A 26693-nucleotide genomic window follows, 5' to 3' on the forward strand; every position below is an offset into this window, starting at 1 on the left:
AAGGGGGGGCACTAAAAGCAAATATTATAGCAGATACACATTCAGAAGTTCTTACTGTTGGCAGTATTTCATTTTCACATACCTGTATTTGTAAAGGACTGTGATAATACAGGAAGTATATTGTGCACTTTGATTGAGTTGAGTTTGGCCTCTGAGCTACTTGATGAGGTGGTTGCGGTGACATGCTCTATTTCTGCAGCTCTTTGAAACTGCTACAGTTTATGCAGACTTTTGGGTTGTCAGCACTGCATTCTCTCTGCAAGGGTGGAGGATGACAGGCTTATCAAAATTCAGCACTTACAATCGTGCAAAGAGGAATCTGATCCCTTGTGAATACCATACAACTCAACAAGTACTGTATGTGAACCTCTTGCATCAGTTTTAAATTCTGTAAAGATCAAGTTGCACTTACATTAATTCATGTAAATGCTGTGATGAGACTAAATTGGTGCAATTAAACACAATTGACTTGGAAAAAGGTGCACTAGCATATTCAGGTATTTGCGAAATGTAAAAGTTAATCACTTACTTGTGAACTTCGCTGTATAGAATCATGTAAATGGGTTAATTACGAGCATTGCCTTTTATACACTCCGGCTTCCTGCCGTGTGTTTTGTCCTGCCGTACACAGAGTAATGTAAGCATTTCATTTGTGACTTGGCACTTTGTTCTGCTGCAGATATTTTAGTTTTTAAAGGCTGTTTAGAAATAGCCACAGTTGATACCAGCGCTTTTTATAAACGCAGAGCACTTAAAACTAAATTTAAAAAAAACAAAGTGCGAAGAGGACAGAGGTCTTTCTTTACTTTAACTGCAGGTGCAGGCCAAAAAGCCAACAGGTGTGACTGTTTCAAGGGTTTATCAAACTGGTACTAAATTTTATTTCCCTTAGTGCTTACATTATAAGGTGACCTACGTTTGGCCACTCCTCTGCACATATTACCAGTTTCTCAGAGAAATATTATTTGAAGGACACTGCTTATCATACTGTTTCTCATGTCATATATTTAAATGCAGAACCTTTGTGAAATGTACTGCATAGCCAAATGTTTTATTTACAAAACGGATACAGCACAGTACTCAGTGCTCACAAACATCTGCATCACTAAACTTCCCTACAGGCTGCACATGTCACAGTGTGTGAAATAAACAAAATGTGACACTAACAGTGAAAAACTGCAGCACCAATAAGTTTTGTTTATGATCAAGTAACATGACATTCATTCATGTTTGATGATACCTTTTGTAAAATGCATTCTCCTGTAAAAAACAAAACAACATTTCTTGGTTTGATCCTGCCAGCTGGCTGGGGCCCTTCTTTGTGGAGTTAGCATGTTCTCCTACTGGGGTTTTATCCAGAGTCTCTGGCTTCCTCCCACAGTCCAAAGACATGCAGGTTAATTAGTGACTTTAAATTTACCGTCTGTGTGTCATCCCATTGATAGTCTGGCCACCTGTCTAGGGTGTACCCCATCTCTTGTCCAATGTCAGCTAGGATAGCAACCCCCCTCCTCCTCCTGTGAACCTGAGTAGTATCACTGGTTACAGACAGTGGATGGGTTGATTTAAAGCCATGGTTGAAAGTCCTCTGACATCAGCTGCGTTAAATATAAGCCAGCCTATTAATGATTATCCCTCTGTATTGTGCTAAGAATCCAAAATGCTGTTTATTAACCATTTATACCTTACTCATCTGAAAGCAGACCATCTGCCTTAAATTTACAGTAACTCACCTTGCAGGTCAATTAGTTGGTGGCAGTTACATTTATGCTGTTTTTCAGCACATGACTATCATTTTTATTTATTTTTTGATGACTTCTTCACAGGTATATTCATGCAACATCTAGCACACCTTAGACACAAGCACTACAAGCGAGTACTGCTGAATTGAGTGCCCTGATTGTTTGTGTCTTTCTTTATGAACCACACTGCAGCCAAGTTTAATTTGTTGTTCTCTGAAGACACATCGGTTGCTGTGTTTCCTCTGTTGTTTTCCTCATTGTCTTGTAGGTCACAGCATCCATGTCTGTCCAGTTCTCTTTGTTTCTGCCAGCTGCTGTTACTCTCCTGTCCTTCCTCACTCGGCTCCCATTCCTCTCTGACTTTTCTCTCCGTGTTGACAGTAATGCCCTCCAGTGATGTTACCGGGCCATCATTTCCCTTGCAGCTCAAACCTGGGAACAAAACATCAAGAGGAGGGTCAGTCTGCAGGGACAGCATCCAGGAAGAGGTAAATCAGTGTCATAATGCAAGCAGGAAGTAAGGTGTTTGTATCACAGTGTTAGCTAAGAGGGAACAGATAGAAATGTGATTAAATCATACAGGTAATTCATTTAGATATTATATTTACCTCTTCCCTGCCTGCAACACAGGGTCACCCTGGTGATGAGGTCATCGAGGGGCTGCAGCGAGGTCATCCAAACAGGAAGGAAGTCCCAGTTCTGCAGCCTAAGTGGCAGACAATCAGGTCTGCACACCTGGAGCACGTGTACTGTTGCACCAGATATGATCACCGTAATGACTGGTACACCAATCCCCATCATCACCTTCCAACCAGCCATGGAGAGGGCAAACACGAGGGATGGGAGCAGCAGGAAGCAGAGAAGGAGGTACAAAACGGCAAACCAGCGGTACCTGTGTATGTGTGAGTCATGTTAGATTATCTTATTGTTTAATTCACTGTGGAGATTTATTCAAGAAAACATAGTTTCTATTTTTCAGTGACAGAATATTTAGATTTTCCTTGATGTTCAGCTCCTATGTTTAACACATCTTGTTAAGAGTAAAAACAAATAATTTCTAATTGTACCTGGCAGTGCAGTTGCCAAGTGCACAGGCCATGCGTATGGGTAAACGGGTGGCTGGGATGGGATACCACAGCAGGATACCGAGGAGGTTGAAGAAAAAATGACATAAAGCAACCTGAGACAAAAAAGAAGGTGAGGATAAAGTGAGACATAAAATAACAGTGAGATGAATCCAAAGGAAATTGAGTCAAATGGCATGTGTTGTATAAACTTAAGAGGAAGTATATGACAGAAAACAGAACAGTGGTAAAGGAGATGAAAGCAACAGGATGCTTATATTTAGTCATATCACAGTTTCTTTACTGTCAAAAACTACAGTATAAACCCCAGAGAGCAAGCATATGCACAGTTTGTGCCCACTTAAATATGGGAGCTGATTACAAATACCAGTAAACACACAAAATATACCACAATTGTAATTTCGAAGAGCCCAAGATGACATCTTCAGGTGTCTTGATTTGTCTGACCAAATCAGAAAGATATTTCATTTACGGTTGTATAAACTGGAGAAATGCAGAAAATGGTACCATTTGAGAAGCTGAACTTTTTTGCTTGAAAAATGACTGAAACAATGAATCAGTTATCAAAACTGTTGCGGATACATTTTCTTTTGATTAATGGACTAATTTTTCAGCTCCAGTTTCAAACATATTGGAAACCTTAAAAAGCCTAATATTTAGTGTGCTTAGCAGTGGAACAAAACTTTACGGGAGTGTGACTAAGTGGTTTGTAGACCTTTGCTCGGTGGTTGCTAAGACCACAGTGCTTTTTATGTGGTTTCTGTGACGTCTGCGCTCTCTTAGTGTCTCTTAGTGTGTGATGTTTTGGGTGTTGCAGAGCATTGATGTATGGTTCCTATGGTGGTGGTGTTCTGAGTGGTCTGACTGCCAGGACTGGACCGAATGGTTGCCAAGGCTCATGTGTTGGGGGGGGGACAATATGTTTACACAGTCAGCACTAATAATTGTAGTTGCACTGCAGTCATAGCAGCAGTAATGTCAGTGGCAGTGGGGAAAGAGATGTGGTTTTGTGTGGGTGTTTCAAGAGAAACTGAAATAAACAGAATGAGTGACAGACAGAGGTGGGTGGGGAGATGGGTTTCATTTGGCACCGCAGAGAGACACAACGAGTAACTGTGAATTGTCAGTTTTATCTGCATGTGTGTGTTTGTGTATACCTGTGTGGCAGCAGCTAGTTTATCTCCAGGACTAGCCAGGGCTGCCAGTGTAGCTGTTGTAGTGGTTCCCAGATTGGACCCCAGGGTTAAAGGGTAGGCTCTTTCAATACTGATAACACCGATCCCTGAGGGTTCATAGTGTGATTAACAACAGGTTCTACAGCTGTTATACGATAGCTTTCATTCTGCATTCGACAAAATCTAGAATAATGGAAATTCAACTTAAAGCACAAAATAAAAGAAAGAAGAGATCAGGACACAAGCTGAACTGAAAAAGAAAACAGATCGACTGTACTAACACAGTCAGAACACGTAAGTGCCGAAAGATTAATATAGGACTCCAAAAATGTTAATGGGTAACAAGGCTTTCATGGAGGTTGTCACATAGACATGCTTCGGGTTAAGCACAGTGGAGCTCCAAAACGACACCTCACTAGAATTTAAGCAATCAAGAGTTGTGAGAGGGCAGAACATATCAAACGTGTGAAAGTCCATGCAAATATTTTAAATTTGGCTGAAAGATGAAAAGTAATTAGTCTGTTTTTTGTATATAGCTGATGGCACAATATAAAAGTTAAAAAACTTATAAGAATTGATATGTGGGAAACCACACCAAGCAACTTTTTTCTTTTTCTTTTATTTTATGCCTGGGACTGAATTAATCTCCCACACATGGAGGATTTTTAACAAACATGCTTAACCATTATCTGCTGCGGTCCTGTTAATGTTGGACCAGTAGCAGGACAGTGCTGCATCTAACTTGAAACTGTAAAAACACTGAGGTAGTAATTTATTTATGGCTGGAGTCGACAGCAAAAGAGGAAAAAGTTGTGAGAATTTTTTGTTACCAACAGCTTATTACCATGTATAATACATAGTAAATAAAGTAGTAAAACTAATGTGACATTTATGAAATGTGCGGGAAACCACTGTAAAAAACAATGCGAAGTTCAGTCTGGTAGGCATAAAAATCACTCCATGCATGTTGTGGTTGTGTGCGTATGTATTACCTACGAGGGGAGTGATGGCAGAGGTGAAGACAGAACTACTCTGAACCAAGAAGGTCATGCCTGCTCCGACTAGTAGTGCCAGATATCCTGCCAGCCAGGTGAAAGGGAAGGGGAAATCTACAGGACAGAACAAGACAGGACAGGAGAGGGAATCTTAAAGAGCAATGTGTCCTCCCATACATAATCACTGATAACATTATTCAATTTAATATCGACTTAAAGGGATAGTGCACCCAAAAATGAAAATTCAGCCATTATCTACTCACCCATATGCCGAGGGAGGCCCTGGTGAAGTTTTAGAGTGCTCATCCCTTGCGGAGATCGGCGGGGGGAGCGGCCAGCACACCTAATGGCGGACGGCGCCCCAGACTAACGTCCAAGAACACAAAATTGAATCCACAAAGTATCTCCATACTGCTCATCCGTAGTGATCCAAGTGTGCTGCAGCTGCGACATAAAAAGCTGTTTCGAAAAATGTCATATGAACTCTGTTTTTAGCCTCACTGTAGCCTGTAGCTCTGACTGCTTCTCTGTCCAGCAAAAGCATGAGCTTTGCTTAACCGTGTTTACATCACGTGACACGTGCACCGCAGGGGGAGACAACAGTAACCACAGAACTAAAAGATAATTTGCACTACAGTCTTTTAGCAAAGGACAGCCCAACATGTCTGAAGACTTTGAAATTGAGGAGGAACAGCATTTCTTTGTTGAGCCGTATTTGTTTGAGCCCGAGTATACGCACGGAACTCAGGCTACTGGACGAAGCAGCCGCCGCAGCTCATGAGCCTAACCCTCAGCCAGCCACAGAATACCGGAGTCGAGCACTGGAAACCTGGTGGTGTAGTTGTTTCAAATGCAAAGCAATGCCAACGGGTGAGGAAAGTCTTTGCTGCTCAGACTGGGAATTGGCGATGCCTGCACTTGAGAATGAACATCAGTAATGACGAGACTGCTGCTCTTCAGAGACCGTGCATCACCGATCGCCCTGAGCGCGCACACGTGAGCGCGGAGCACAGAGAAGCAGTCAGAGCTACAGGCTACAGTGAGGCTAAAAACAGAGTTCAAATGACCAATTCCAAACAACTTTTTATGTCGAGGCACTTCAGGACACTATGGATGAGCATGTTGGAGATATTTTGTGGTTTCAATTTTGTGTTGTTGGACGTTTGAATCTGGGGCGCCGTCTGCCATTAGGTGTGCTAGCTGCTCCCCCCGCCGATCTCTGCAAGGGATGTAAGCACTCTAAATCTTCACCAGAGCCTCCATTTGCATATGGGTGAGTAGATAATGGCTGAATTTTCATTTTTGGGCGCACTATCCCTTTAAGGTTACGATATTCTAAAAAGATTTGCATTTAGCTGTGATGTATTTAGGATAAGAGCTTTATATTCCAACTGTGTATTACCTGTATTAACAACTTTATTAATAACACTGGCTACTTGGCCCTTCAGCAGGGAGTTGAGCAGTTTAACCAGCAGTATCAGACAGCTGCACAGCACCAACAGAGAGCAGGCCAGGAGGATCAGACCTATGGCCAAGTCTGACAAAGTGCAGTCCACAAAGAGATGCCTACCTGACCAGAGAGACAGACATGTGACATTTGATGTAGTGAACAAGATTGTTTGAGTGAGAAACAAAATATAACTTCCAAGATGTAAAGGGAGGAAAGCTACCCTACAAGAACAACTGACAAACTGACAAATCAGTGTGTTTAATTTATAGGTTATGTTGATTATTGGTGATTGAAGGTTCAAGATAGTGATTAGAACACGCAAGAAGGGAAAATATATGAGGAGAGGAGAGATGTTTTTCATTCAAAGAGAAGTTAAAAACTTTAAATCACAGAAATAGGTCAACTGTCAAAATGGCATACATATCAGTGTATGTTCTGAGAGGTTGTGTGTTCCCCAGGATGTGTCATTGTCCTGTCAGCAATGATAAACAGAGTGCAGACTGAGGCAAAGAGATGGTGGGACAATTTTAAAATGCAACATACATAATGTAACAGTAATATTAAATACATTATAATGATAACCACACTTCTAGTTTTGCACGTTAAATGTACGAGCATGATGCTTATAACCAAGACGTGTCTTTTCACACACTAACTAAAAGTAAGACAAATATGTCACAGAGCGACTGGGATGAGAGAAGAAACATGTAAGAAATTAACATTAAAAATGGGACATGGTTGGTGCTTCTCAAAGTCAAGGATGCTTCCTTGGTAGGACAGGCCCTTCCAAGTTGGGTCCTACATAGGCTAGGCAAGACTCCTGCCTAGCATTCAATGAACACACATCGGAAGAGGCTAGCGAGTGCCAGGGTGTGCATCATTAAAGAGATAGTGCACCCAAAAATGAAAATTTAGCCATTATCTAGTCACCCATATGCCGATGGAGGCTCAGGTGAAGTTTTAGAGTCCTCACATCACTTGCGGAGAACCAAGGGGAGAGTGGGTAGCAACACAACTCCACCTAATGCAGGCTGACGACGCCCCAGATTCAAACGTCCAAAAACACATAATTGAAACCACAAAATATCTCCATACTGCTCGTCCGTAGTGATTCAAGTGTCCTGAAGCCCCGATAGAAAAACGCCATTTGAACTCTGTTTTTAGCCTCATTGTAGCCTGTAGCTCTAACTGCCGCTTGTGCGAGACTGTGAGACATGGGCAGCGCATTCATGTGTGTTCACGTGCTTTCGTTGGTCTCACTTGCAAGTGTGCACACGTGAGCGCGGTGCACAGAGAGGCAGTCAGAGCTGCAGGCTACAGTGAGGCTAAAAACAGAGTTCAGATGACGTTTTTCCAAACAACTTTTTATGTCGGGCCTTCAGGACACTTGAATCACTGCGGACGAGCAGTATGGAGATATTTTGTGGTTTCAATTATGTGTTTTTGGACGTTTGAATCTGGGGCGTCGAAAGCCTGCATTAGGTGGAGTTGTGTTGCTACCTCCTCTCCCCTTGGATCTCCACAAGGGATGTGAGGACTCTAAAACTTCACCTGAGCCTCCCTCGGCATATGGGTGAGTAGATAATGGTTGAATTTTCATTTTTGGGTGCACTATCCCTTTAAAGATGCCTCACCCTCAATTCCGGTAAAGGGTGTGCAAAGGATTGTGGGTACTTCATGCATGCTGAGGATAGACGCATGTATCCTTGAAAGTTCTCTAAAGGAGGGAATCGGCCCTTGGTCGAATTTGAAGCATCCTTGACATCGGAACAATCCTTGGTGGGATCCGATGACTTAGCCTTGACTTGAGCCTTAGATTTGAAATTCAGCCATTTAAGGATCCTTCCTTGACTTTGAGAAGCACCAATTGCTTCTTACCAGTACCTTTATGGTTGTGCTTTGACACCAGCGCTTCACCAGAGTCTTGTTCCTCACACTCTGGTCTCCAGTAGCAATGGCTGTAATGACTGACTGATCCAGCTACATAGAGAGAATCATGTTGTGACATTGGCCGCGTTTCCCAGATGGCCCTTAGCGCTAAGAGCTTCTTAAGAACGCTCTTAAGCCTCCCGTGAAAGAAAAACGCATTTCCCAGATCGCTCTTAGCTTAAGAAGATCTTTCACTAAGAAGGAGTCGTAAGATCGAGCTGACCCACTCTTAACAGCCTTCTTAGCGACCAAACGCTCACAGATCCAGCTGCGTCAGGCAAATTAATATTACACTAAGCAAGGAGACGTTAAAACAGTGCGCACTGTATATATTTTGATCTATTTTATACTTCAGATTTATATTGTTTAGCATTAATTGGTGACAGAAAAGAACGAATTTCATCCTGCAGGGAAACGTGTGTCCTTACTGTGCATATGACAATAAACACTTTGAATCTTGAATCTCTATGTTTTATGAAGACCCTGTGTGCGCTCAAAGCTGTGGCACAAGTTACGCATCGAAATGTGGCGGAAGAAAAATAATGAGAAGAAGAAAAATAAGTATGAGGAATAATAAGTGTGTTCCTGTATGTGCTGTGCACATCAGGCACACAAATAAAATGAATCATCATGACTATCATTTATCATAATTTGTCCGCACATATCCCACACCTGACAGAAATGCATCCACCCTCCAAACCTGTGACATTTCACAGAAATCAGGCAACTGACGGGTGTAATTGAGCTCAGCTGGAACCTCATTAAGGGACGCTCCACCCGCAACTCTATATAAAGGCGTTGCCACATAACACGTGTGAGATACCATGGCTGCTTTACAGCGTATTCTAGCTGCTAACCAACAGCGTCTCCGTGTGCAAAGCCAAACCGTATATGTAAATGCATTTGTGCGTCAGCACTTCAGCCCACTCGATGTGCTGTCAGACCGGGCTGTCCAAATGAAGTAACAGCTGAGATACAACGCCTCATCAGCTAGTGTTTGCTCAGTTAGTGTCTTAACTGCGCTCTTAAGTCCAAAGATCGCTCTTAACTGGGAAATGCGGCCATTATCGTTGGTTAGTAGTTGGTTAGAATTACAGTTTGTTGCTGCTTTTATGTCTCAAGAGGTTTCACAGTTAGTAAAGTGATGGTAATATTACCTGCCGGCTCTGTGTGGAATGTGTGAGAAGCATCCATGTTGTAGAATATGTAGCTTCTTTGTAGCAACATCTGTATTTTAAGTGATGTCAGCAGTCATGGCTATACCTTTGAGTCTGGACCAACATGGATGTAAACTGTAACTGTAATTTGACTGATGTGAGGCATACAAATGCGAGGTGGTAATTCTAGTTTTATCTTGTGCCCCTGAGCACTGTTGCTTCATTTATTCTATTCCTGCTGCGGTTCTCAACTGAACTGATGTAAAATAAATGTGGAAGATCTGTTTAATAGGTGACGTTTTCTTATGAGAGCTTATGTACTCTACGTTCTCTACTTGGTTGGGTGTGCAAATTCCAATTTATGCCAGTTTTTCAATTTGAGATGGAGGCTGTTATGTTTGCTAAAAACAAATAATTGATAAAAAAGCATTAGATTGGATTGCAAAGTTTTCTAGTACCAGTACCTGGATAATCATTCCAGTGAGTGGCTCAGTGAGGACTTTCAGAAGTTCAGGAGCTTCTTCTCCAGTACCGAACTGTAGTGTGTCGACCACGACCTGTGACAGTCGCCTTAACATCCCGCACACAGCTTCCAGAGGGAGAAGCACCAACACAGACAACCAGTTAAAGCAGTCGTGGACTGTAGCTCCAGCAAATGCCCTGTAAAAAACATTTCAAGATCTTATTTTTACACAAACATACCTACATATATATAACATACTTTACAGGGGCAAATGCACACACGCAGCTTTACCTTTCAAACTCATCTCTCTCCCCAGCCTGCATTAGAGCAACAATGGTATTGGTGACTGATGTTCCAATGTTGGAGCCCATGATAATAGGAATGGCTGACTGAACATCCAGCACTGTACCAAACAAGTTTAGTTTGATTATCTGAAATGCTGCCGTTACATGTTTTAAAAATATTACCTGTGACTAACATTGTTGTAGAAATGTTAATTATACTTAAACTCACAACCAGAAGAGACGAGGCTGACTATAATGGAGGTCGAGGTAGAGGAGCTCTGGACTAACACTGTCACCAGTATTCCCACCACTAGCCCTGCCACTGGGTTAGACAGGATGGCATTTTCCTGGAAGATATCTCCTGCTACTCTGCCTGGAAAGGAGAGACAGAAGAAAAGAGACAGACAGGAGGATATCTTTGCTGTTCATAATCAAGCTGAGCATCCATGATAGCAAATAAAACATGCAGCTACATCCAGTATAGGGTGTAGTTATGTAGAATATGTTGATGAAGAGGAGTAAATGATGAAGGAGATCATAGTCAGAGTGACTAAGTAGTTAACCGCAGCTGTTGCTTAAAACATGAGTTGTTTGCTTTGCAAGAAAATAAGAAGTGTACTTTAGAAAATAAGAACCGTAAGATAAAAATGAGAAGTATGCTATTATCTGATTTAACAGCTGTCGCATTTTTGAATAATCATTTATGTTTGTATTTGTATTGTAAGTGTGTATGTAGTGTCTTCATGGTGACTGTCTTCTAGCAGTAAGCAAAAGAGATATATTTGTGAGACATGGTAATCAAAGTGTCATTATATGTGTTGATTTCCTTATTTCGGGGATCTTCCGTAGCTACCAATTACTCTACATCAAAATAAAGTTTCACTTTATTGAAGCTATCTCCAGAGAAACATAGCAAGCTAAGCTACAAGAAAATGGCAAAGGTAGCTTGCTACTTGCAAAGCTGCTTTTATTGTTATTTTTTTTTTACTTTATGTCAAATTAGTGTTACCTCAGTGATAAGAAAAACTGTCAGCCAAACAAGTACGCAGGCAAAAAAATGTAAAATGCACATTCTCACTCTGACCTCATCACATGTTGACGTTTCATCATAGGCTTTCCTATGACATGCAAGGTACCCTGGGTGCATTGCTTGTTGATGTTCCAGGACACCATGTGAAGTTCTGCCTGTTACATGCATTGTCATCTTTCAAAATACACTTCTGGTTTCACAAGAAATTTATCGTTTACTCTCTTTCAACATAAATGCGCTGCGTCGGTACAACACTGCAAATTGACTTTTGTTTCCTTCAGAAACAAACACACATGGTTGGGTTTACGCCTACACTTAACTAAGTGCCAGTTTAGTCATACCTCTTTGTCACACCGTGAGATTCAGATTGTGATTATTACCTCAGTCAAAGAGGTTATGTTTTCGCTGGCGCTGGTCTGTTTGTCTGTTTGTTTGTCTGCAAAATAACTCAAAAAGTTATGAACGGATTTTGATGAAATTTTCAGGAAAGGTGGATAATGGGACAAGGCACAGATGATAAAATTTTGGTGGTGATCGGTTGAAGCAAAGTGGATAAAATAATAAACAAAGTCTATGGTCTTACAGCCTCAGCAGCAATTCCAATTTCTAATGAGACGGTGAAAATAGTGCCATCTGGTGGCCGGTAAGCACGTCTTGTTCTACTTGCTAAATATTTTTGTAATTCTAAAATTGAAATTAATGTTTCGTGTTGGAAAAAAAGAAAGTGAAAAATACAAAAAAACATATAATATTCTGTGTTGGTACAAAATAAATACACCACACCATGTCTCCATGGTGAAGGCATATATAACCTAATAATGATAGTGATGCAAATAACCTAATTGTGATGCAGGCTGCAAAATCTGATGCAGAGGGGGAGGGAATATCACCTACTTGGCAGAGGTCTGCACTCTCTGAGTGCTTTTCTAGTTTTCACTGATGTAGTTGAACTGCTTATTGTAGCCAGTTTTCCTTCATTCATTCATTTTCTGAAACTGCTTATCCAGTTACAAGGTGGCAGGCGACTGGAGCCCATCCCAGCTGACATTGGGTGAGACTAGATTTACTTACTAAGCTGTTAAGATGTAGTTTACCTGCTTTTCATTGTGGAGTAACTGGTGCTTCAGTAAACTACAGTTTGGATGTAGTTTCCACACTACATATTGCTTTATTGAATAATGCATTGAAATGACATTGTGAGTTCTGAGCACTGCCAGGTCTAAAAGTTGATGAAAGATAGTGATAATGGGATTGCTTACCGCCAGCTAGTTGGAAGGCTGAGCTTAAAATGTCAAGGGAGCACACGAAGAGGTACAGGAGCAGGAAGAGAAGAGGGATTTTGCAGAGAGCAGATATCACAGTTTTCACTCGTTGTGTTCCAACTGGACTTTCCATGGTCAGATCTGTTTGGCTCAATAATGTCATATTTTTATAAGCAGCAGCAGAATTTATAAATACAGTAGTAACTTATATAGTGACAGTAGGGGTGGAAGTAGTTGGGATAGCTTTTTGTATTGTCATTTGAAGATTAACACTACTACTGGAGAATACTCTGGTTATACACTGTTTTGTGATTTTAATAACATGACAAATTGCACTCACTATGAAAAATACAGCGACCCAAACACACATGAAATATAGCAAAATACTTTCAATTAGCACTGATATAAGCACATGCAGTAGTTGGTACAAATACTACTGTTCAACATACCTTGGGTTTTGATGAAATGGCACCTCTGGGTCAAAAAGTGAACGCTGACTTAAATTGCAGCTGATAGCAAGAAATAGAGAAACGCAAATATAGGGAAATGTTTTGAGTGAAAATAGATGACAAAAGATTGTTTTTGCCTCATATGCTTCTAATATATAATTTAAAAAACAGGAAAAGAGCAGCAAAATGAGACATGGAGACGAGAAAGAGAAGGAAGAGAAAAGAGAAAAGGCAGAAAAAGAAAGGGAGGTGCTACCGTGTCGTGTAGGTTAACTCTGTTAGTGGAGCATGAATGACTGATGGTATAATGAACAGCTTAGACTCATTCCTTTTTTTTCTGTTAATCCCTCTTTGTCTTCATCTGTAAGCTATCTGTGCACACCTTAGTGTTAGGCCACACTGCCATATGCATATATTACGAGGATTAAGTCGACTACTGCACAGAAAAGTAAAATGGCAACACCTAGACGCAGACCTGGGCTGGTTATAGTCATGTTTGTTGATTGAAGCATCACCGCTACTTTTTTCAAATTGTATCCTAAGATTGAGTAACAGTATTTCGTCAAGTTTTTTGTTTTGTTTTTTTCAGATGTGGACACTTGTGAGGTACTGTCATGGCCCTAATGTGTACTCACATCAGGGTTTGCAAGTGTTGAGGCTGTCCCGTTGTTTCCTGCAAAGATAATAAGACTTTACTTCTTTATAATAAAAAAAAATATACATGCAGATATTCTAACAATTTCCCATGGCCTAATACTACAGACTAGTCTTTTTGTGTAACTGTCCCAACCAGTCTGTCTCTGTGTTGAATACCGAGGCAGGTTCATCTCAGAGTCTCCTCGGTGGTTGCTCTCTCAGGGAAGAGTTGGCTGAGAGGAGGCTGAGGCCATAGTGAGACAGGCGGCTAAGATGAACAAAGTGGAGGCTCTACAGATCATCTTTGAGGATTACAGGGTAAGTTGGACCTGATATAAAGGCACAAACACATTACAAGATATCTTCGTAATGTGCTTCCACTGTAAGCGATGGGGGACAAAATCCACTTGAAAAAGTGATCTTAAAAAAAAACATTAACAAATTTCACAGATTGTATGACGGCTTGTTACAATTAAATGACTTACAGTAAGTCAAAGCTGCCCTGAAAGAAAAAAAACACAGCGAGTTGACAATGAGGTTTTGTATCTTGATTAAATGAATACACCAAGCAAAACATGACTTAATGTTCATGGGCACCTCACTATTGTATTACACAGCGTCGTACAGTGTTGGCTTGGATTGTGGACGACAATGAGTGTCTTACCCAAGAATCCATCATTTTATCTTGTGTAGTGTGTCATAATAGACATAATAGACATAACAGATGCCACATCTGGAATGCCTCACGACATCCTGACAGAAAGTCAAGCATGTTTAATTTTCTTTTTGTCATTCACGACTTCTCCTGTCACAGCCGTCACTTGGACCAATAGAAACATAGAGCAATCTGCTGCCGTGGACAACTGTATGGCAACAACAACCCGGCCTTTTTGATATTTCCTCTAGGGACGTTACCACGACAGAGTGAAAAGGGATGTTGGTGTGAAACAACAGAGGCACCTAAGCAACCTGGTGAGTACTGCCATTAGCGTCAAACTAGCACACAAAGTTATTTCTGTATAATGGAAAATGATATAAGGGTGCCAGCTTAATTTGGAACAGACTACATTGGAAACTGGTCATTATTTTTTCATTACCTTTGCATTTTTCTATTTTCACTTTTAATCCACTCCCATTTGTCGTGTTAAGGTTAATCCACTGGGCCATCATTTCAAACTCAACACTTCCTGTATCTGTTTAAAATTAAAGGCCCCTTTATAATTTAAGTTGAGAGAATCCCTACATTTTCTGTACAGGCAGGAACTCGTGGAGGATTCAGTGACTGTCATAGTTTGCATATGATGTTTCAGATGTAGCTCCTGCCATCTGGTGGCGCTTTTTATGTTACTACAATAACATTTAAGCTGGGACACGATCAGTCATAGTGACTGAAGTAATAGTAATAATTATAAAAACAGAACAAGAATAACCCAGTGACATAATGCATGTCATAAAAGATGACCAGGGATTATTGATCGTGGACCAACTTGTGGTGTGTTACGTCTGTCAGCCAAGCCACAGCATGATTTTATGACTCCACAATTACCTAATCTGACACAGTGACAGTTGGAACAGACAAAAACGCTGTGTAGTGGGAGCCTGGCATTACAGTTTAGAGTCTGTGAAAACATGGCTGCTTGTACAAATCTTCCCCCCAGCAGCACAGAAGATCTATAAAAACAGTACAGTTTGGTGGGCACCCAAGATTAGTGTCACCAATTCAGTATCTGCCCAAATGTCTCCCCCTCCTGAGATATGATGTTGAGTATTAGCCAGAAAAGTGTTATATGTAAAATATTATGATGTCACAGTGAAGTTGACCTTTGACTTTTTTGGATTTAAAATGTCATCATTATATCTTATTAGATATTTGTGTGAAGTTTTGTCATAATTAGTGTAAGAATTATTATGTTATAGCCTTTGACCTTTAACCAGCAAAATCTAATCAGTTTAATCTTCAGTTAAAGTGGACGTTTGTGTCAAATTTGAAGAAATTCCCTCAAGATATTCTTGAGATATTATATTAACAATAATGACAGAATGTAGAGGTCACACTGACCTCGACATTTGACTCTTGACCACCAAAAACAGATCAGTTCGTCATTGAATCCAAGTCGATATTTGTGCCAAATCTGAAGAAATTAATTGGGTTGGGGGGGTAATAGTGACATTAGTCATTGCTGTAAACACAGCTGCTTATGATTGTGATAATGAAGCTGATAGCAGTGAGGAAACATTAATAACTCTGAGCTCCTTTGCTGCACCAGTCTGTGCAGATTAGAACACTCAACAAATCATGTTTTGTTTGTCTGTCTGTGACAGGTTGAAGTGTCCCTGCATCGCCTGAAGAGACACATCAGACGCTGTGGAAAGTCAGCTGTGATTCCTTCATACAAGGTCAGCTGTGATTCTTTAATGTATTATGTGATCATGGAGGGATGATGAGACAGTGGGGTCCTGGGCACAGATATGCAAATGGCCCCACTTTGGCTTGCCTAAATTATATGTTTGCACAAAAGCCCTGAGGGTAATTACGGAGTATTCTAATATGCCATACTGGTATTACCTCATATGAGCTATGGGGTGTGATCTTCACCTCACACCCCCGCAAAACAACTGATCCTCACCTTGCATGCCCTGCGCAATAGCTGGTCCTCACCTCACACCTCTACAACAAAGCTCCACAACAAAGCTCCTTTTATTTCAGCAGGTACAAACTGCGGAAGTTTAAAACAGAGAAACTGTTGAGGTACTGGAACCATTTGTTACTGTAATTACTTTGAGTATTTGATTCATTCTATGTATTTGCTGCTGATATTTAACTGTTTTTTTTTTTACTTTGTTTTTGTGCATTACTTTGAGTTTTTTAACAAATGGCTGGTGATACCACAGGTTCTTCTAGGTCGACAGGTTAGACAATTCAACAACAATTCATATCAAAGGCTTATCTAGTTCCGTGACACAGGGCGGCGGCTGGATTTTTTTTTTTTTTTGGAATCTCCATTTATGCCGTGGGGGAAACATTGCCTGGTGCTCAGGATCATGACTGTGCAAGTCACAGTTGCAGGTAGACAGAGGATAGAGCAGCAGTCCTATGAATAAGCGGATTCTTTGATTATGAGGGGTTTTGTTGACAGCATAGCTTTTCTAGGTCAGTGGGGACGGTTCCAGCAGGTTGTCTTCTTCCTCCTGTGCGCCAGCATCGTGCCCAATGGATTTGGAGCTTTCACCCTTGTTTTCCTGACTGATATACCGAGCCACCACTGCCTTGTTCCTGAATCCAACCTTACTGAAGATTGGCGTAACAACGTCATACCAGTAAAGGTGAGACGACCAGAAGTGAGACCGCCTGTTGAAAGACGCAATGTTAATTTTTATCCTGTGCACACGATCAACCTAGGCTTTGACAACTTGACTCAGGAAGGTTCATTGCGACACAAAGTTAGACAAATGTCATTGTTATGTCCTACATATTTGTATTTGCTTGTAATTTTAAAATTGAGCACACAACATTTTGTTTAAATGTTTTATTTTAAGGGACTGGGAATAAAACAGGAATCTAGAAGAGCTCACTGAAATACTCTTTTTCACATGCATTTCATCTAGTTTCTCCTTGACGTCAGGCATATCTTACAATCATACAAACATCACTGCAGTGACCATTTTAAAGCCATGAAAGAGTTAAATTCTTGTCTAGTTTTAGGTCACATCACTTATTACAGTTTGGATGAAAACCAGGTCAGTGTGACTGAGGTGTGAATATATCTGAAATTTAAAAGCAGTATTAAGATGTGTTCGATTTGTTTATGTAAAAAGCATGGTCATAAACCAGGACAATGAAATCAAAAGGCTTGCCAAGGCGTTTAAGGTTGCTTTTGTGATATAGCATACTTAAGTTTTGAAAGAATACTTCACCTGTTGTTTCAATATTTTGTTTGAGGAAAGATACTCGTACATCCAGTTGTCTCAGATGCAAGCGCATTGGAAATTATCACTTATATCACACTGCTCTCGCTCAGCTTCACAATTTATTAGTAACAGTAATATTTCTGTCCTCCTGGACCTTTGTCAAGAGTGTTCAACACCATTGTCTCCAACACTGAGCTTATTTAGAAACTGCTCCACCCATTTCACAGGTGTGCACAGGTGTTGGGGAGTTAATTAGTTGTGTTTCTCAATAATCGGCAACAGCCTGTGCACCATATGTCTCATATCCCACAAATGAAAGAACAAGAAAAACATAGGAAAAACTTAGAAACCTCAGACTCCTTACATAATAAAGGCTATTTACAAGATTATACACAAAATATGGCGATCGTATGAATGAACACATCGGCCTTGCAGCTTTCATAAATCATTCAACATGTTCAACATTGTATACTCTTAATCCGTGTATCATAAATTGATACGTCAGCATGACATGCACTGGTATCCCATCATTTAATCCTTTGGGAGAAAGAATTTACAGATTAAATACCCAGTATACTTTTCTTTTGCTAAGTATTTCTTCAATGTTACAACCTCTCAATGCCCTGCAACCTAAATGATGCGATATTATGTTTGAAGTCAAGTCTATTATTAAAAAACATTGGCACATATAATCATCAGACCCAACAATATCCAGGTATTTAAGAGAACCACCATGCATAGTTTACCGAAGAGGATGTAATCGTAGAGACAGCCTGGTACGTGGTGATGCAAAATCAGAGGAAAAAAGTACATAGTCTGTTAAAACCTCTTCCACATGGATGTTACAAATGCAGAGGATATTCTCAATGTAACAATATGGTCAAAGGGAAGTGTTTTACTCATCCACATGCTAGGAAAAACACACCACAAAGACAAATTAACATCAATAGAAATGTTACTAATAACACTAATTACGTTTGTATTGTGACTGTGAGGTGGTGAATGGGAAACAGGAGCTGAGCAGTTGCAGCAGGTACAGGCTAGATGTGGTCCGAAATCTCTCTGCTCAGGGATTCATCCCTGGCAGGGACGTCAACCTCACTGACCTGGAGCAGGAGGGCTGTGTGGACGGTTGGAGCTACAACAAAGACATCTACAAATCCACCATTGTCACTGAGGTAAGTGAGTGTTTCAAGACTGTATTATCTCAACTTTACTCCTCATCTTTGTTCGCAGTCTTCCTGTTCTGTTAGTGCGTTTGTCTTGCAGCCTTTGTTGTGTTGTTGCTCTTGGTGTCTCAGTGCCAGCTTACTGTCACTGTGCACTTGTTTAACCCCAGTCCTGCCCATGTCTGTATTTTATTTGTCCTTCTGCAGAGTGTATACTTAGGGCAGGGCTTTTGCCTGCAGGGTTTGGATGTCCGTAAAACCTTTATTCAAAGCATAGTGAAATGTCACAGTAATCACTCACTCTCTAGGATCCCTCTGTCAAAATCATGCTGGTACATTAGGCACAGCACTGTGAACACAGCTGCAGTCAGTCAGCACACCTAGTTAACGCTTGCTCATTATCATAACTGTGAAGAGAATCTCTTTGCAAAAAATGGAAGCATTGTTATAGATTAATGTTAAACGCCTTCTTATTTATTTGATTTTTTACCGTATCAATTGCCTAACGCTGAGGAGGTAATGTGACGGTGATATGTCGTGATCATACACTGCTTTCACATTGTGAAGCTAGTCCCTGGGTAACAGTACCCAATTGTTCGTCATCTTCATCAACTATCACAAACGTGGCAGTCTCTAAAATCCATACTGCAAGAGAGACACACCCTTTGAAGAGTGATTTTAATTGCTGCGAATTATCTTTGCAATCCAGCCTGCTACTCTGGACAAGCCAGTGGTGAATCTTTTATTTTAAGATTTGAGGATGTTTCTGTCATGTGATCTGTATTTTCACGGGCATGTATGGGAAACAGGTTTGAATGTAAGCCTACTCTATCTCCCTTTTGTCAGTTCAACCAGGTTTATTGTTGTGCTGGTACAGTAAATACTAAAAGCCATAAGACATACAGGCAACACAGAGGACGTTCCACAGCTAACACCAAATGCGTCATCACACAGTTCAGACAGTTCAGACGGGGAGACAAAATACAAAAACTCAGGCGCAGGCTACAATGTGGTTTAACTTGGGTTAAGGCTGGAATGGATGAGGGTGGGATGCTCTGCTGTGCACTCTGCCCTGGCTGGTTGTTACATGATTGTCAGTTGTTTATGCTCATGTGAGGCAATGCAAGAGTGTTACTACTGACCACAACTACAAAAGTTTTTCTGCTGTTTTCATGGGTAGTTTAGGCTAATTTATCACAAAACGTCATATTTTCTAAACTCCTTTATTTGTGAAAATCTGGAGGCTTTACTGGGGCTTAAGAGGCCGTCATAGCAGAGAGCCAGAGCATGTTGGATGCTCCACATTCAGGGGTGTGGACACTGGAGGACAGCCGACACTGGGCACAGGGCCTGCAGAGGGAGGGCAGGAGCTCACCTGGGTCCATACCCACGGCTGAGGGCCCTCTGACAGCTTTCCTCCAGTGTCCATATACCCCTGGATGTGGAGCTGTGGACTTAGACTTTTTTATCTGGGGATTTTGTGCCCCTTTGCTCTGAACATTTGTTGACAAATGACCCATGTTCCTCTGGACCATCCAATTAGCATCAACCTTTAACTTACAGTGACTTTTCTTCACTTTGCGACAAAAACAAAACTGCAATTAAAAAAAAAAAACAGAAAAGGATTTGTTCTCCTACTTCAAAACTTGCTAGACTTACTGAAACACAGCACCTGATAGACTCTGTGCAGCACATCCTCAAACATCAATACTACATAAAGTACTAATTTATGAATATTGCAGCCTAGAAAATTAAAGTATATTCAAATACACAAAAACAAATAATGTCATTGAGCTGAGAGGTTGGCAATTCAGAGAGCTGGCCTCAATGCTGAAACATAATCAGACATCAAATACATACAGTGGATTTCCCCTAGTCAATGTGTTTCATTGTATAATTGTGTATGTATGGCTATTCCAGTTTGACCTGGTGTGCAGTGAGCAGTGGAAGCAGCCGTTCACCTCCACAGTTTTCTTCATTGGAGTTCTTCTTGGATCCTTCTTCTCAGGACAGCTCTCAGACAAGTACAAAAAGAAACACCAGTTAAACTGTATATATAAAATATACATACGCAATCATATAAACCTGTAACCCTTTTACCATATAAACTGTATGGTAAGAGATCTAATTACTAATTCAAATCAGCCACTAATTTAAGGTCTTCCTGTACCTCTAACTCAGAACATGATTGTATACCGAGAAAATAGCAAGCAGCACTTATCCTTATGTTTGTCAGGGATGGAAATGACTGTTATTCTTTTGTGGAGATGCTGGCATTGCCTTACACACTAATGAACGTCATCCAGTATGTTGGCTTTTGTTTTTTTTGCAACCGTACCTTGCCAGATTATGAAACAGACCTTTTCCAATGTGAGGTTATTTATTGCGGAAAGAAGGATTGCCCACACACTGACTTGCACCTACACAGCAGTGTTTTTTTTTTTGTTTTTGTTTTTTTTTTTATAGAAAGAACAAACACAACATACAGCATAAAAAAACAAACAAACCATAGAACAAACAGTTGGTCACCTACACATTCATACATAGTTATACTGATGGAGATACAAGTCAGTTCATACAGTGACGGCTCAGTTATCATCTCTTGTGGTCACAAATATAATCCATTTTTCCCAGTATTTCAAATACTTATCCATCCGTAGACTTAGCGAAAAAGGTCATCCTTTCCATATTTTGAATATTAGTCACAATATCTATCCAGCCTGTCTCTGTTGGAGGTGTCACCTGCAACCATTTTCGGGTTACAGCTTTACTGGCTGCTAATAATATTTTCAAAAGATATTTGTCTCGTATCAGTAAATGGGGTGCAATATTGCCCAAATAGATTGTAGAAAAAGAGCAGTAAATTTCGTCACCAAAAATATTTTGTATTACCCGTATAATCTCTTGCCAGTATGGCTGAATAGCTGGGCAGCTCCAGAATATATGAAAATGGTCTGCTAGCTGTTCTCCACAGTTCCTCCAACATAGACCTCTGACCGTCTCCCCTGTCTGCACACATTTTAACTGAGGAGTTAAGAAATACCTGACCAGATTCCACCAGCAAAAATCTCTCCAAAGAGCAGAACTAGTGGAAGTTGACTGCACAGAGCACATATTCAACCATTCACAGCAATGGTTTTTAACGGAGCAACGTTTCGGACCTTTATCAAGCATGAAGCAGTAGTCAAAATTACTTACTTAAATAGAGGAAGTAGGTCCGAGTTGACCAATCACAGTTTAGCATGTGTCATTACCAGAAAGAGGTTACAGCTTGTGACAGTTAGTAAATGAACACACCTCAATGGAGCAGTACAAGCACCTCGAACACATAAGTCATCATTGTAGGTGTATGATAAATATACAAAAACCAGTGCAATATCAATGGATGAATCAAATTAAATTAAATTTCAACATAAAGCAGGCAAGAAAGTTCAGAAAGTAAGGGCTGGCAAATCTGTGACATAAGAACTGGATGAAGGGCCTATAATGGTCCCATGGTGACACTCATTTAGACCTTTGTGGGCAAGTGTTGGTAATGTATGAATCCAATAAGTTTCACTTTGCTTTAGCAGAAGCTCATGATCACCCCCTCTCTTTGGAAGATGGACCTGTTCTATACCAATGAAACGAAAGGAAGGAATGTCATGATTGAAATCATTAAAATGCGCAGCCGCAGGGTAACTGCAATCATTTCTGCGCATGGTGCTTTTGTGTTCACTGATTCTCTGTTTCAATTGTCTAGAAGTTTTACCTACACATGCTAAACCACATGGACAACTTATCAAGTGTATAACATAGGTAGAAGCACTTGTAATGTACAGCAACATAATGTGGTGTCATATAATGTTACCTGTTGTGTTGCTTTTCCATCAGTATCATAGAATATGATACACAATGGTGCGATGTAACAGCCTGGAGCTCATGTTGATTTGCTCTGGCAAATGACAGCCAAAAATGTGGTGATGTCATCATTTTTGCTCACACACCCTTGTGCCAGGGGGGAATTTTTTCTCTCAGGTTGGTAAAGGTTATGGCTCGCCCTACCTTGCCCCACTCTGCCTCTCATTGGTTTACCCTGATGTTCTTACCCTACAGCCAACCAATCTTGCTCCCCAAGCCTAGTAGCCAATCAGAGGGAGAGTAGGCCAGGTCATGCCTTCACCATCCTTTGGCGGGGGAAAAAATAATTACATATTGAGGCAGGCAAGCATAAACTTATTTAACTTATTTAGGATAGCCATTGAAGCATATTCATGTGACAGAAAAAGGATCTGGCCACTTCCTCCACCAGCGACCATACCTTATAATTTATCTGGCCTTGGTGGACATTTTTATGCAAATAATTTTGCATGCAGTATGTTTTTGTTGAGCACATCTGCTGATTCAATCTCCACCCCCTTTAGTGTAGAAGAAAAAAACTGGTGTTCATGTTTAGTGTACCAATATATACCTTGGTAATGAAACTTTATTCGACTTCTCTCATAGATTCGGAAGAAAACCTGTTCTTTTTGCAACCATGGCAGTTCAAACAGTTTTTACCTTTATTCAAGTCTTCTCTACTTCATGGATTATGTTCACTGTCCTCCTCTTCATCAATGGTTTGGGCCAGATATCCAACTTTGTAGCTGCCTTAGTGCTGGGTACGTATGGACGTTGGATTCTATAAATACTGCCACAACAGTTTTACACATTTGTCATGTTTTGTATTCCTGTAGACAGTGCAGTAAGTCTAAAACATACTGTGCATATCTACTTGACTTACACGTGTTCACCGTCCTTTTTTTTTTTTTTTTTTTGTATTTCTTTATCTCTGTGTGCAGGCGCTGAGATCTTGACTGGCCATGTGCGAGTCCTTTACTCATCTATGGGCTCATCTCTTGGCTTTGCCATTGGCTACATACTGCTGCCTCTCTTTGCTTACTTTTTAAGGGACTGGAGATCTCTCCTGTTGGGTTTGTCTTTGCCTGGCCTGGTCTACATCCCCCTCTGGTGGTAGGTTTTACTTACTACAAGGAAACATCATGAATTACCTTGAACTTCATGTTTTTTGTCTTTTAACAGGATTTATATTTCTTGCATATTTGTATGCAGTGTTGATAGCCGAGGCCAGAGGCATTATGTTTTCAAGTTGTCCGTCCATCTGTCTGAATGTCCGTTCTTGTGAACACAATATCTCAAGAATGCCATGTGGGGATTTCTCAAATTTGCCCAAACAGCCACTTAGATTAAACGGTTATTAGATTAGATTGTGGTGATCTTAGGTCAAAGGTCAAGATCACTGTGATCTTGTTTGTCTCACTCTTGTGAATTTCTTCAAATTTGGCACAAATGTCCACTTTGAGTCAAGGATTAACTGATTAGATTTTGGTGGTCAAAGGTCAAGGCCACTGTGACCTTGCTTCCATCTCATTCTTGTGAATGTGATATCTTAAGAAGGCCTTCTAGGAATTTCATCAAATTTGGTACAAAGGCCCACTTGGACTCAGGAATGAAGTGATTAAAATTTGGTAGTCGAAGGTCAAAGGTCAAGGTCGCTGTGAGCTCACAAAACATGTTGTTGGCTATATCTTAAGAATTTATTTACAAATTATGACAGATCTTCACACATATATCTCATGGTATATAGTGATGAAGTGATGACATTTAATACCGAAAAGGTCAAAGGTCAGCTTCACTGTGACATCATAATTTCTGGAAAAAAAAAACAAACACTTTTGTGGCCATTACTTCATAAATCGGGAACAGAGGAGGTTATGTTAGGTCAGATACTGAACTGTTGACACACATCTTGGATGTTCACCTTGAAACTGTGCTGATTGTATCGATCCTTTGTGCTGCCAGGGGAGAAATGTGTGTGATGCATCCTTGTTTTCACAGACATGGATGTCAACTTGTCTAGTTTGTGGAGGCATACAACCACAAGGTGGTAATTCTAGTTTTTAATGGAAAATCTTGAACCCAACAAGTAAAGAGTTAAGAATGGCAGACTGACCCAAAGACTTACAAAATAATTGGGCAAGACTACCTCATCATGACCTGTCCTATCTGTCTCTGTGCTGTATAATGACACAGGCTCATCCCAGAGTCTCCTCGGTGGCTACTCTCCCAGGGAAAAGTGGAAGAGGCTGAGGCCATAATGAGAAAAGCAGCTAAGTGGAACAAAGTTCAGGCTCCGAGGGTCATCTTTCAAGATAACGATGTAAGTTGACCTGCTGATGCCTGCTGTTGGCACTTACTGTAAAACAATCATCTAATGTTACAATATCACTGTCAGATATGTTGTATTTGGTACAAACAAACACCCAGGACACACTGGAGGCTGTTATGTCACCAGATTAATCTCTCATTTCAAACAAAAAAGGTATTCTGTCTGATTTGACCTCAGTTTATACAGTTAGCACATTTTAGGGAAAACTAATTATCAGTCAAAATCATGTAGTATCAGAATAGATGAATTTGTATTTTTGTTTGAAAAAAAAAAAGTTTATTTCTTAAACAAAAAAAAAACATCCCAAGGATATTAGGATACTGAAAAAAGTGCAAACAGAGGATGAAGAAGTTTGTGTGTCTTGCAGGTTGATAAGACAGAGATACACTCTAAACAACGCCTTAGTGCCATTGACCTGTATAGGACCAGCAGCATCAGAACCACAACACTTATTCTCGGCTTTGTATCGTGAGTAAATGGCTTTATAACTACATTATTAACAGTTACTGCAATGGTTGAGATAGCTTATTACAATAGAACATGTAAAAGACATTCAAATGGACAAAAAAATCGCATGGCAAGAGGAGGTTTTAATCAGTTTAACACATATGCAACATACAAGAACATGCAAATGTAGGACACACAGGCATTATCTGAGCCCCCTTTTGTTTATTTTCTTTTTAAGTTACACATTCAGCATTTCCTTTGTTAAAAATTCAACCACAAATAGTGACATGCAGGAACAAGGAAACAAAATGTGGTTGATTAAGTAATTGATGGACTAGTTGATTCCTCATTGCACATAACACATAACTAAAAGTGTGTGTGTGTGTGTGTGTGTGTGTGTGTGTGTGTGTGTGTGTGTGTGTGTGTGTGTGTGCGTGCGTGTGCGCATGCGTGCGTGCGTGCGTGTGCGTGTGTGCCTGCAGCAAACACTATGTATGTCAATAAGGATCTGTACTGCAACACAGTGCAATCGCAGTTCAAGTTTGGTTAAAAAATGAATGGACACGAACGGACGTTTCCTCAATTTGCCCAAATGTATTTATATGATTTTATAACAAGCCTTTCTATTCAAACTCCTCTGCTATATGTCTGTTTTCTCGTCTTGCCCAGGTTCACTGTGACTGCTGGATACTATGCCCTGTCTTTCAACACACCCCAACTCCATGCTGACCCCTACATCAGCTGCTTCATTTCAGCAGCTGTGGAGGTCCCAGCATACATTTCCAGCTGGCTGGCTCTGCGATACCTTCCGCGAAGGCTGTCCGTCATCATTACCTTGCTCCTTGGAGCCGTGCCACTATACCTCATTCAACTGGTACCTGAAAGTAAGCAGAAAAAAAAATGCCAGGACTCTATTCACAAAGATTATTGATGCAAAGTGATGGTTTGTGTGGTGAAATTCAAAGGAAGCATTTTATTTTTCAGAAGTCTTGTTTTGATAAAAATGAAGCTGTTTACTAAGGATCTCTGTAGTAACACTGTTGGGCCGAAGAACAACTGCAACTAGGGGGGAACTTATCACAAACTCATAGTGTCTTGCTCTTTTTGTCAAGGTGAGCAGCAGGAATTAATCATATATCTTGCATTGATTAATGTATTGAATCATCATGACTCAGACATGAGTTATGCATTACTTAAAGCCTCAGTGTGTAAAAATGGTGAGTAACAGTGACATCAGCGGTCAAATTCTAGATTGCAGCGCTCACTCACTCACCCCTCCCGTCGGGTAAGTGACGCTGGCCTC

At 40.6% G+C, this 26693-nt stretch overlaps 2 protein-coding genes across 7 annotated transcripts in view; one reads left to right on the forward strand and one right to left on the reverse strand.

Annotated features, from left to right (window-relative positions):
* Nucleotides 1-1785: 1785 nt before the first annotated feature.
* LOC125897754 (sodium-dependent phosphate transport protein 2A-like) lies at nucleotides 1786-13302 on the reverse strand. 3 transcript variants are annotated; one of them, XM_049591094.1, is made up of 13 exons: nucleotides 13022-13300; nucleotides 12570-12713; nucleotides 10510-10653; nucleotides 10288-10399; nucleotides 9998-10193; nucleotides 8332-8427; nucleotides 6868-6919; nucleotides 6400-6567; nucleotides 4995-5111; nucleotides 3985-4109; nucleotides 2810-2922; nucleotides 2351-2634; nucleotides 1786-2174 (listed from the first exon to the last, which is right to left on the reverse strand). In XM_049591094.1, exons 2-13 carry the CDS (start codon nucleotides 12703-12705, stop codon nucleotides 1867-1869), a joined length of 1851 nt encoding a protein of 616 aa, XP_049447051.1. In that variant the 5' UTR covers nucleotides 12706-12713; nucleotides 13022-13300; the 3' UTR covers nucleotides 1786-1866. The 3 variants fall into 3 exon arrangements, with proteins under 3 accessions (XP_049447051.1, XP_049447052.1, XP_049447053.1); XM_049591095.1 differs by having other exon boundaries at nucleotides 12570-12721; XM_049591096.1 differs by lacking the exon at nucleotides 8332-8427 and having other exon boundaries at nucleotides 13022-13302.
* LOC125897757 (solute carrier family 22 member 4-like) overlaps nucleotides 10662-26693 on the forward strand; it is a 29951-nt gene continuing 13919 nt past the window's right edge. The window contains exons 1-12 of one of the 4 annotated variants that reach the window (XR_007450517.1): nucleotides 10662-12361; nucleotides 13611-13975; nucleotides 14472-14629; nucleotides 15980-16981; nucleotides 18562-18744; nucleotides 20656-20759; nucleotides 23221-23375; nucleotides 23556-23727; nucleotides 24808-24934; nucleotides 25311-25411; nucleotides 26060-26274; nucleotides 26375-26502. Coding sequence is in view for 3 of the 4 variants with exons in the window: in XM_049591102.1 (XP_049447059.1) it covers nucleotides 16775-16981; nucleotides 18562-18744; nucleotides 20656-20759; nucleotides 23221-23375; nucleotides 23556-23727; nucleotides 24808-24934; nucleotides 25311-25411; nucleotides 26060-26274 (1264 nt within the window). In the remaining variant the exon portion in view is untranslated. The remainder of the gene's footprint in view (nucleotides 12362-13610; nucleotides 13976-14471; nucleotides 14630-15979; nucleotides 16982-18561; nucleotides 18745-20655; nucleotides 20760-23220; nucleotides 23376-23555; nucleotides 23728-24807; nucleotides 24935-25310; nucleotides 25412-26059; nucleotides 26275-26374; nucleotides 26503-26693) is intronic. The other 3 variants (XM_049591102.1, XM_049591105.1, XM_049591103.1) reach the window with 3 other exon arrangements.

The sequence above is a fragment of the Epinephelus fuscoguttatus genome, linkage group LG12 (assembly GCF_011397635.1).
Source record: "Epinephelus fuscoguttatus linkage group LG12, E.fuscoguttatus.final_Chr_v1".
Taxonomy (NCBI): Eukaryota; Metazoa; Chordata; class Actinopteri; order Perciformes; family Serranidae; genus Epinephelus; species Epinephelus fuscoguttatus.

Excerpts from the sequence above, each read along its gene's own strand:
- LOC125897754 (XM_049591094.1), bottom strand. The coding sequence starts at position 12,705 with ATGGAAAGTCCAGTTGGAACACAACGAGTGAAAACTGTGATATCTGCT. Across the intron at positions 10,654-12,569 it reads AGCCTTCCAACTAGCTGGCG|GCAGAGTAGCAGGAGATATC; the intron begins GTAAGCAATCCC and ends TCTCCTTTCCAG. Across the intron at positions 10,400-10,509 it reads CAGCCTCGTCTCTTCTGGTT|TGCTGGATGTTCAGTCAGCC; the intron begins GTGAGTTTAAGT and ends TGTTTGGTACAG.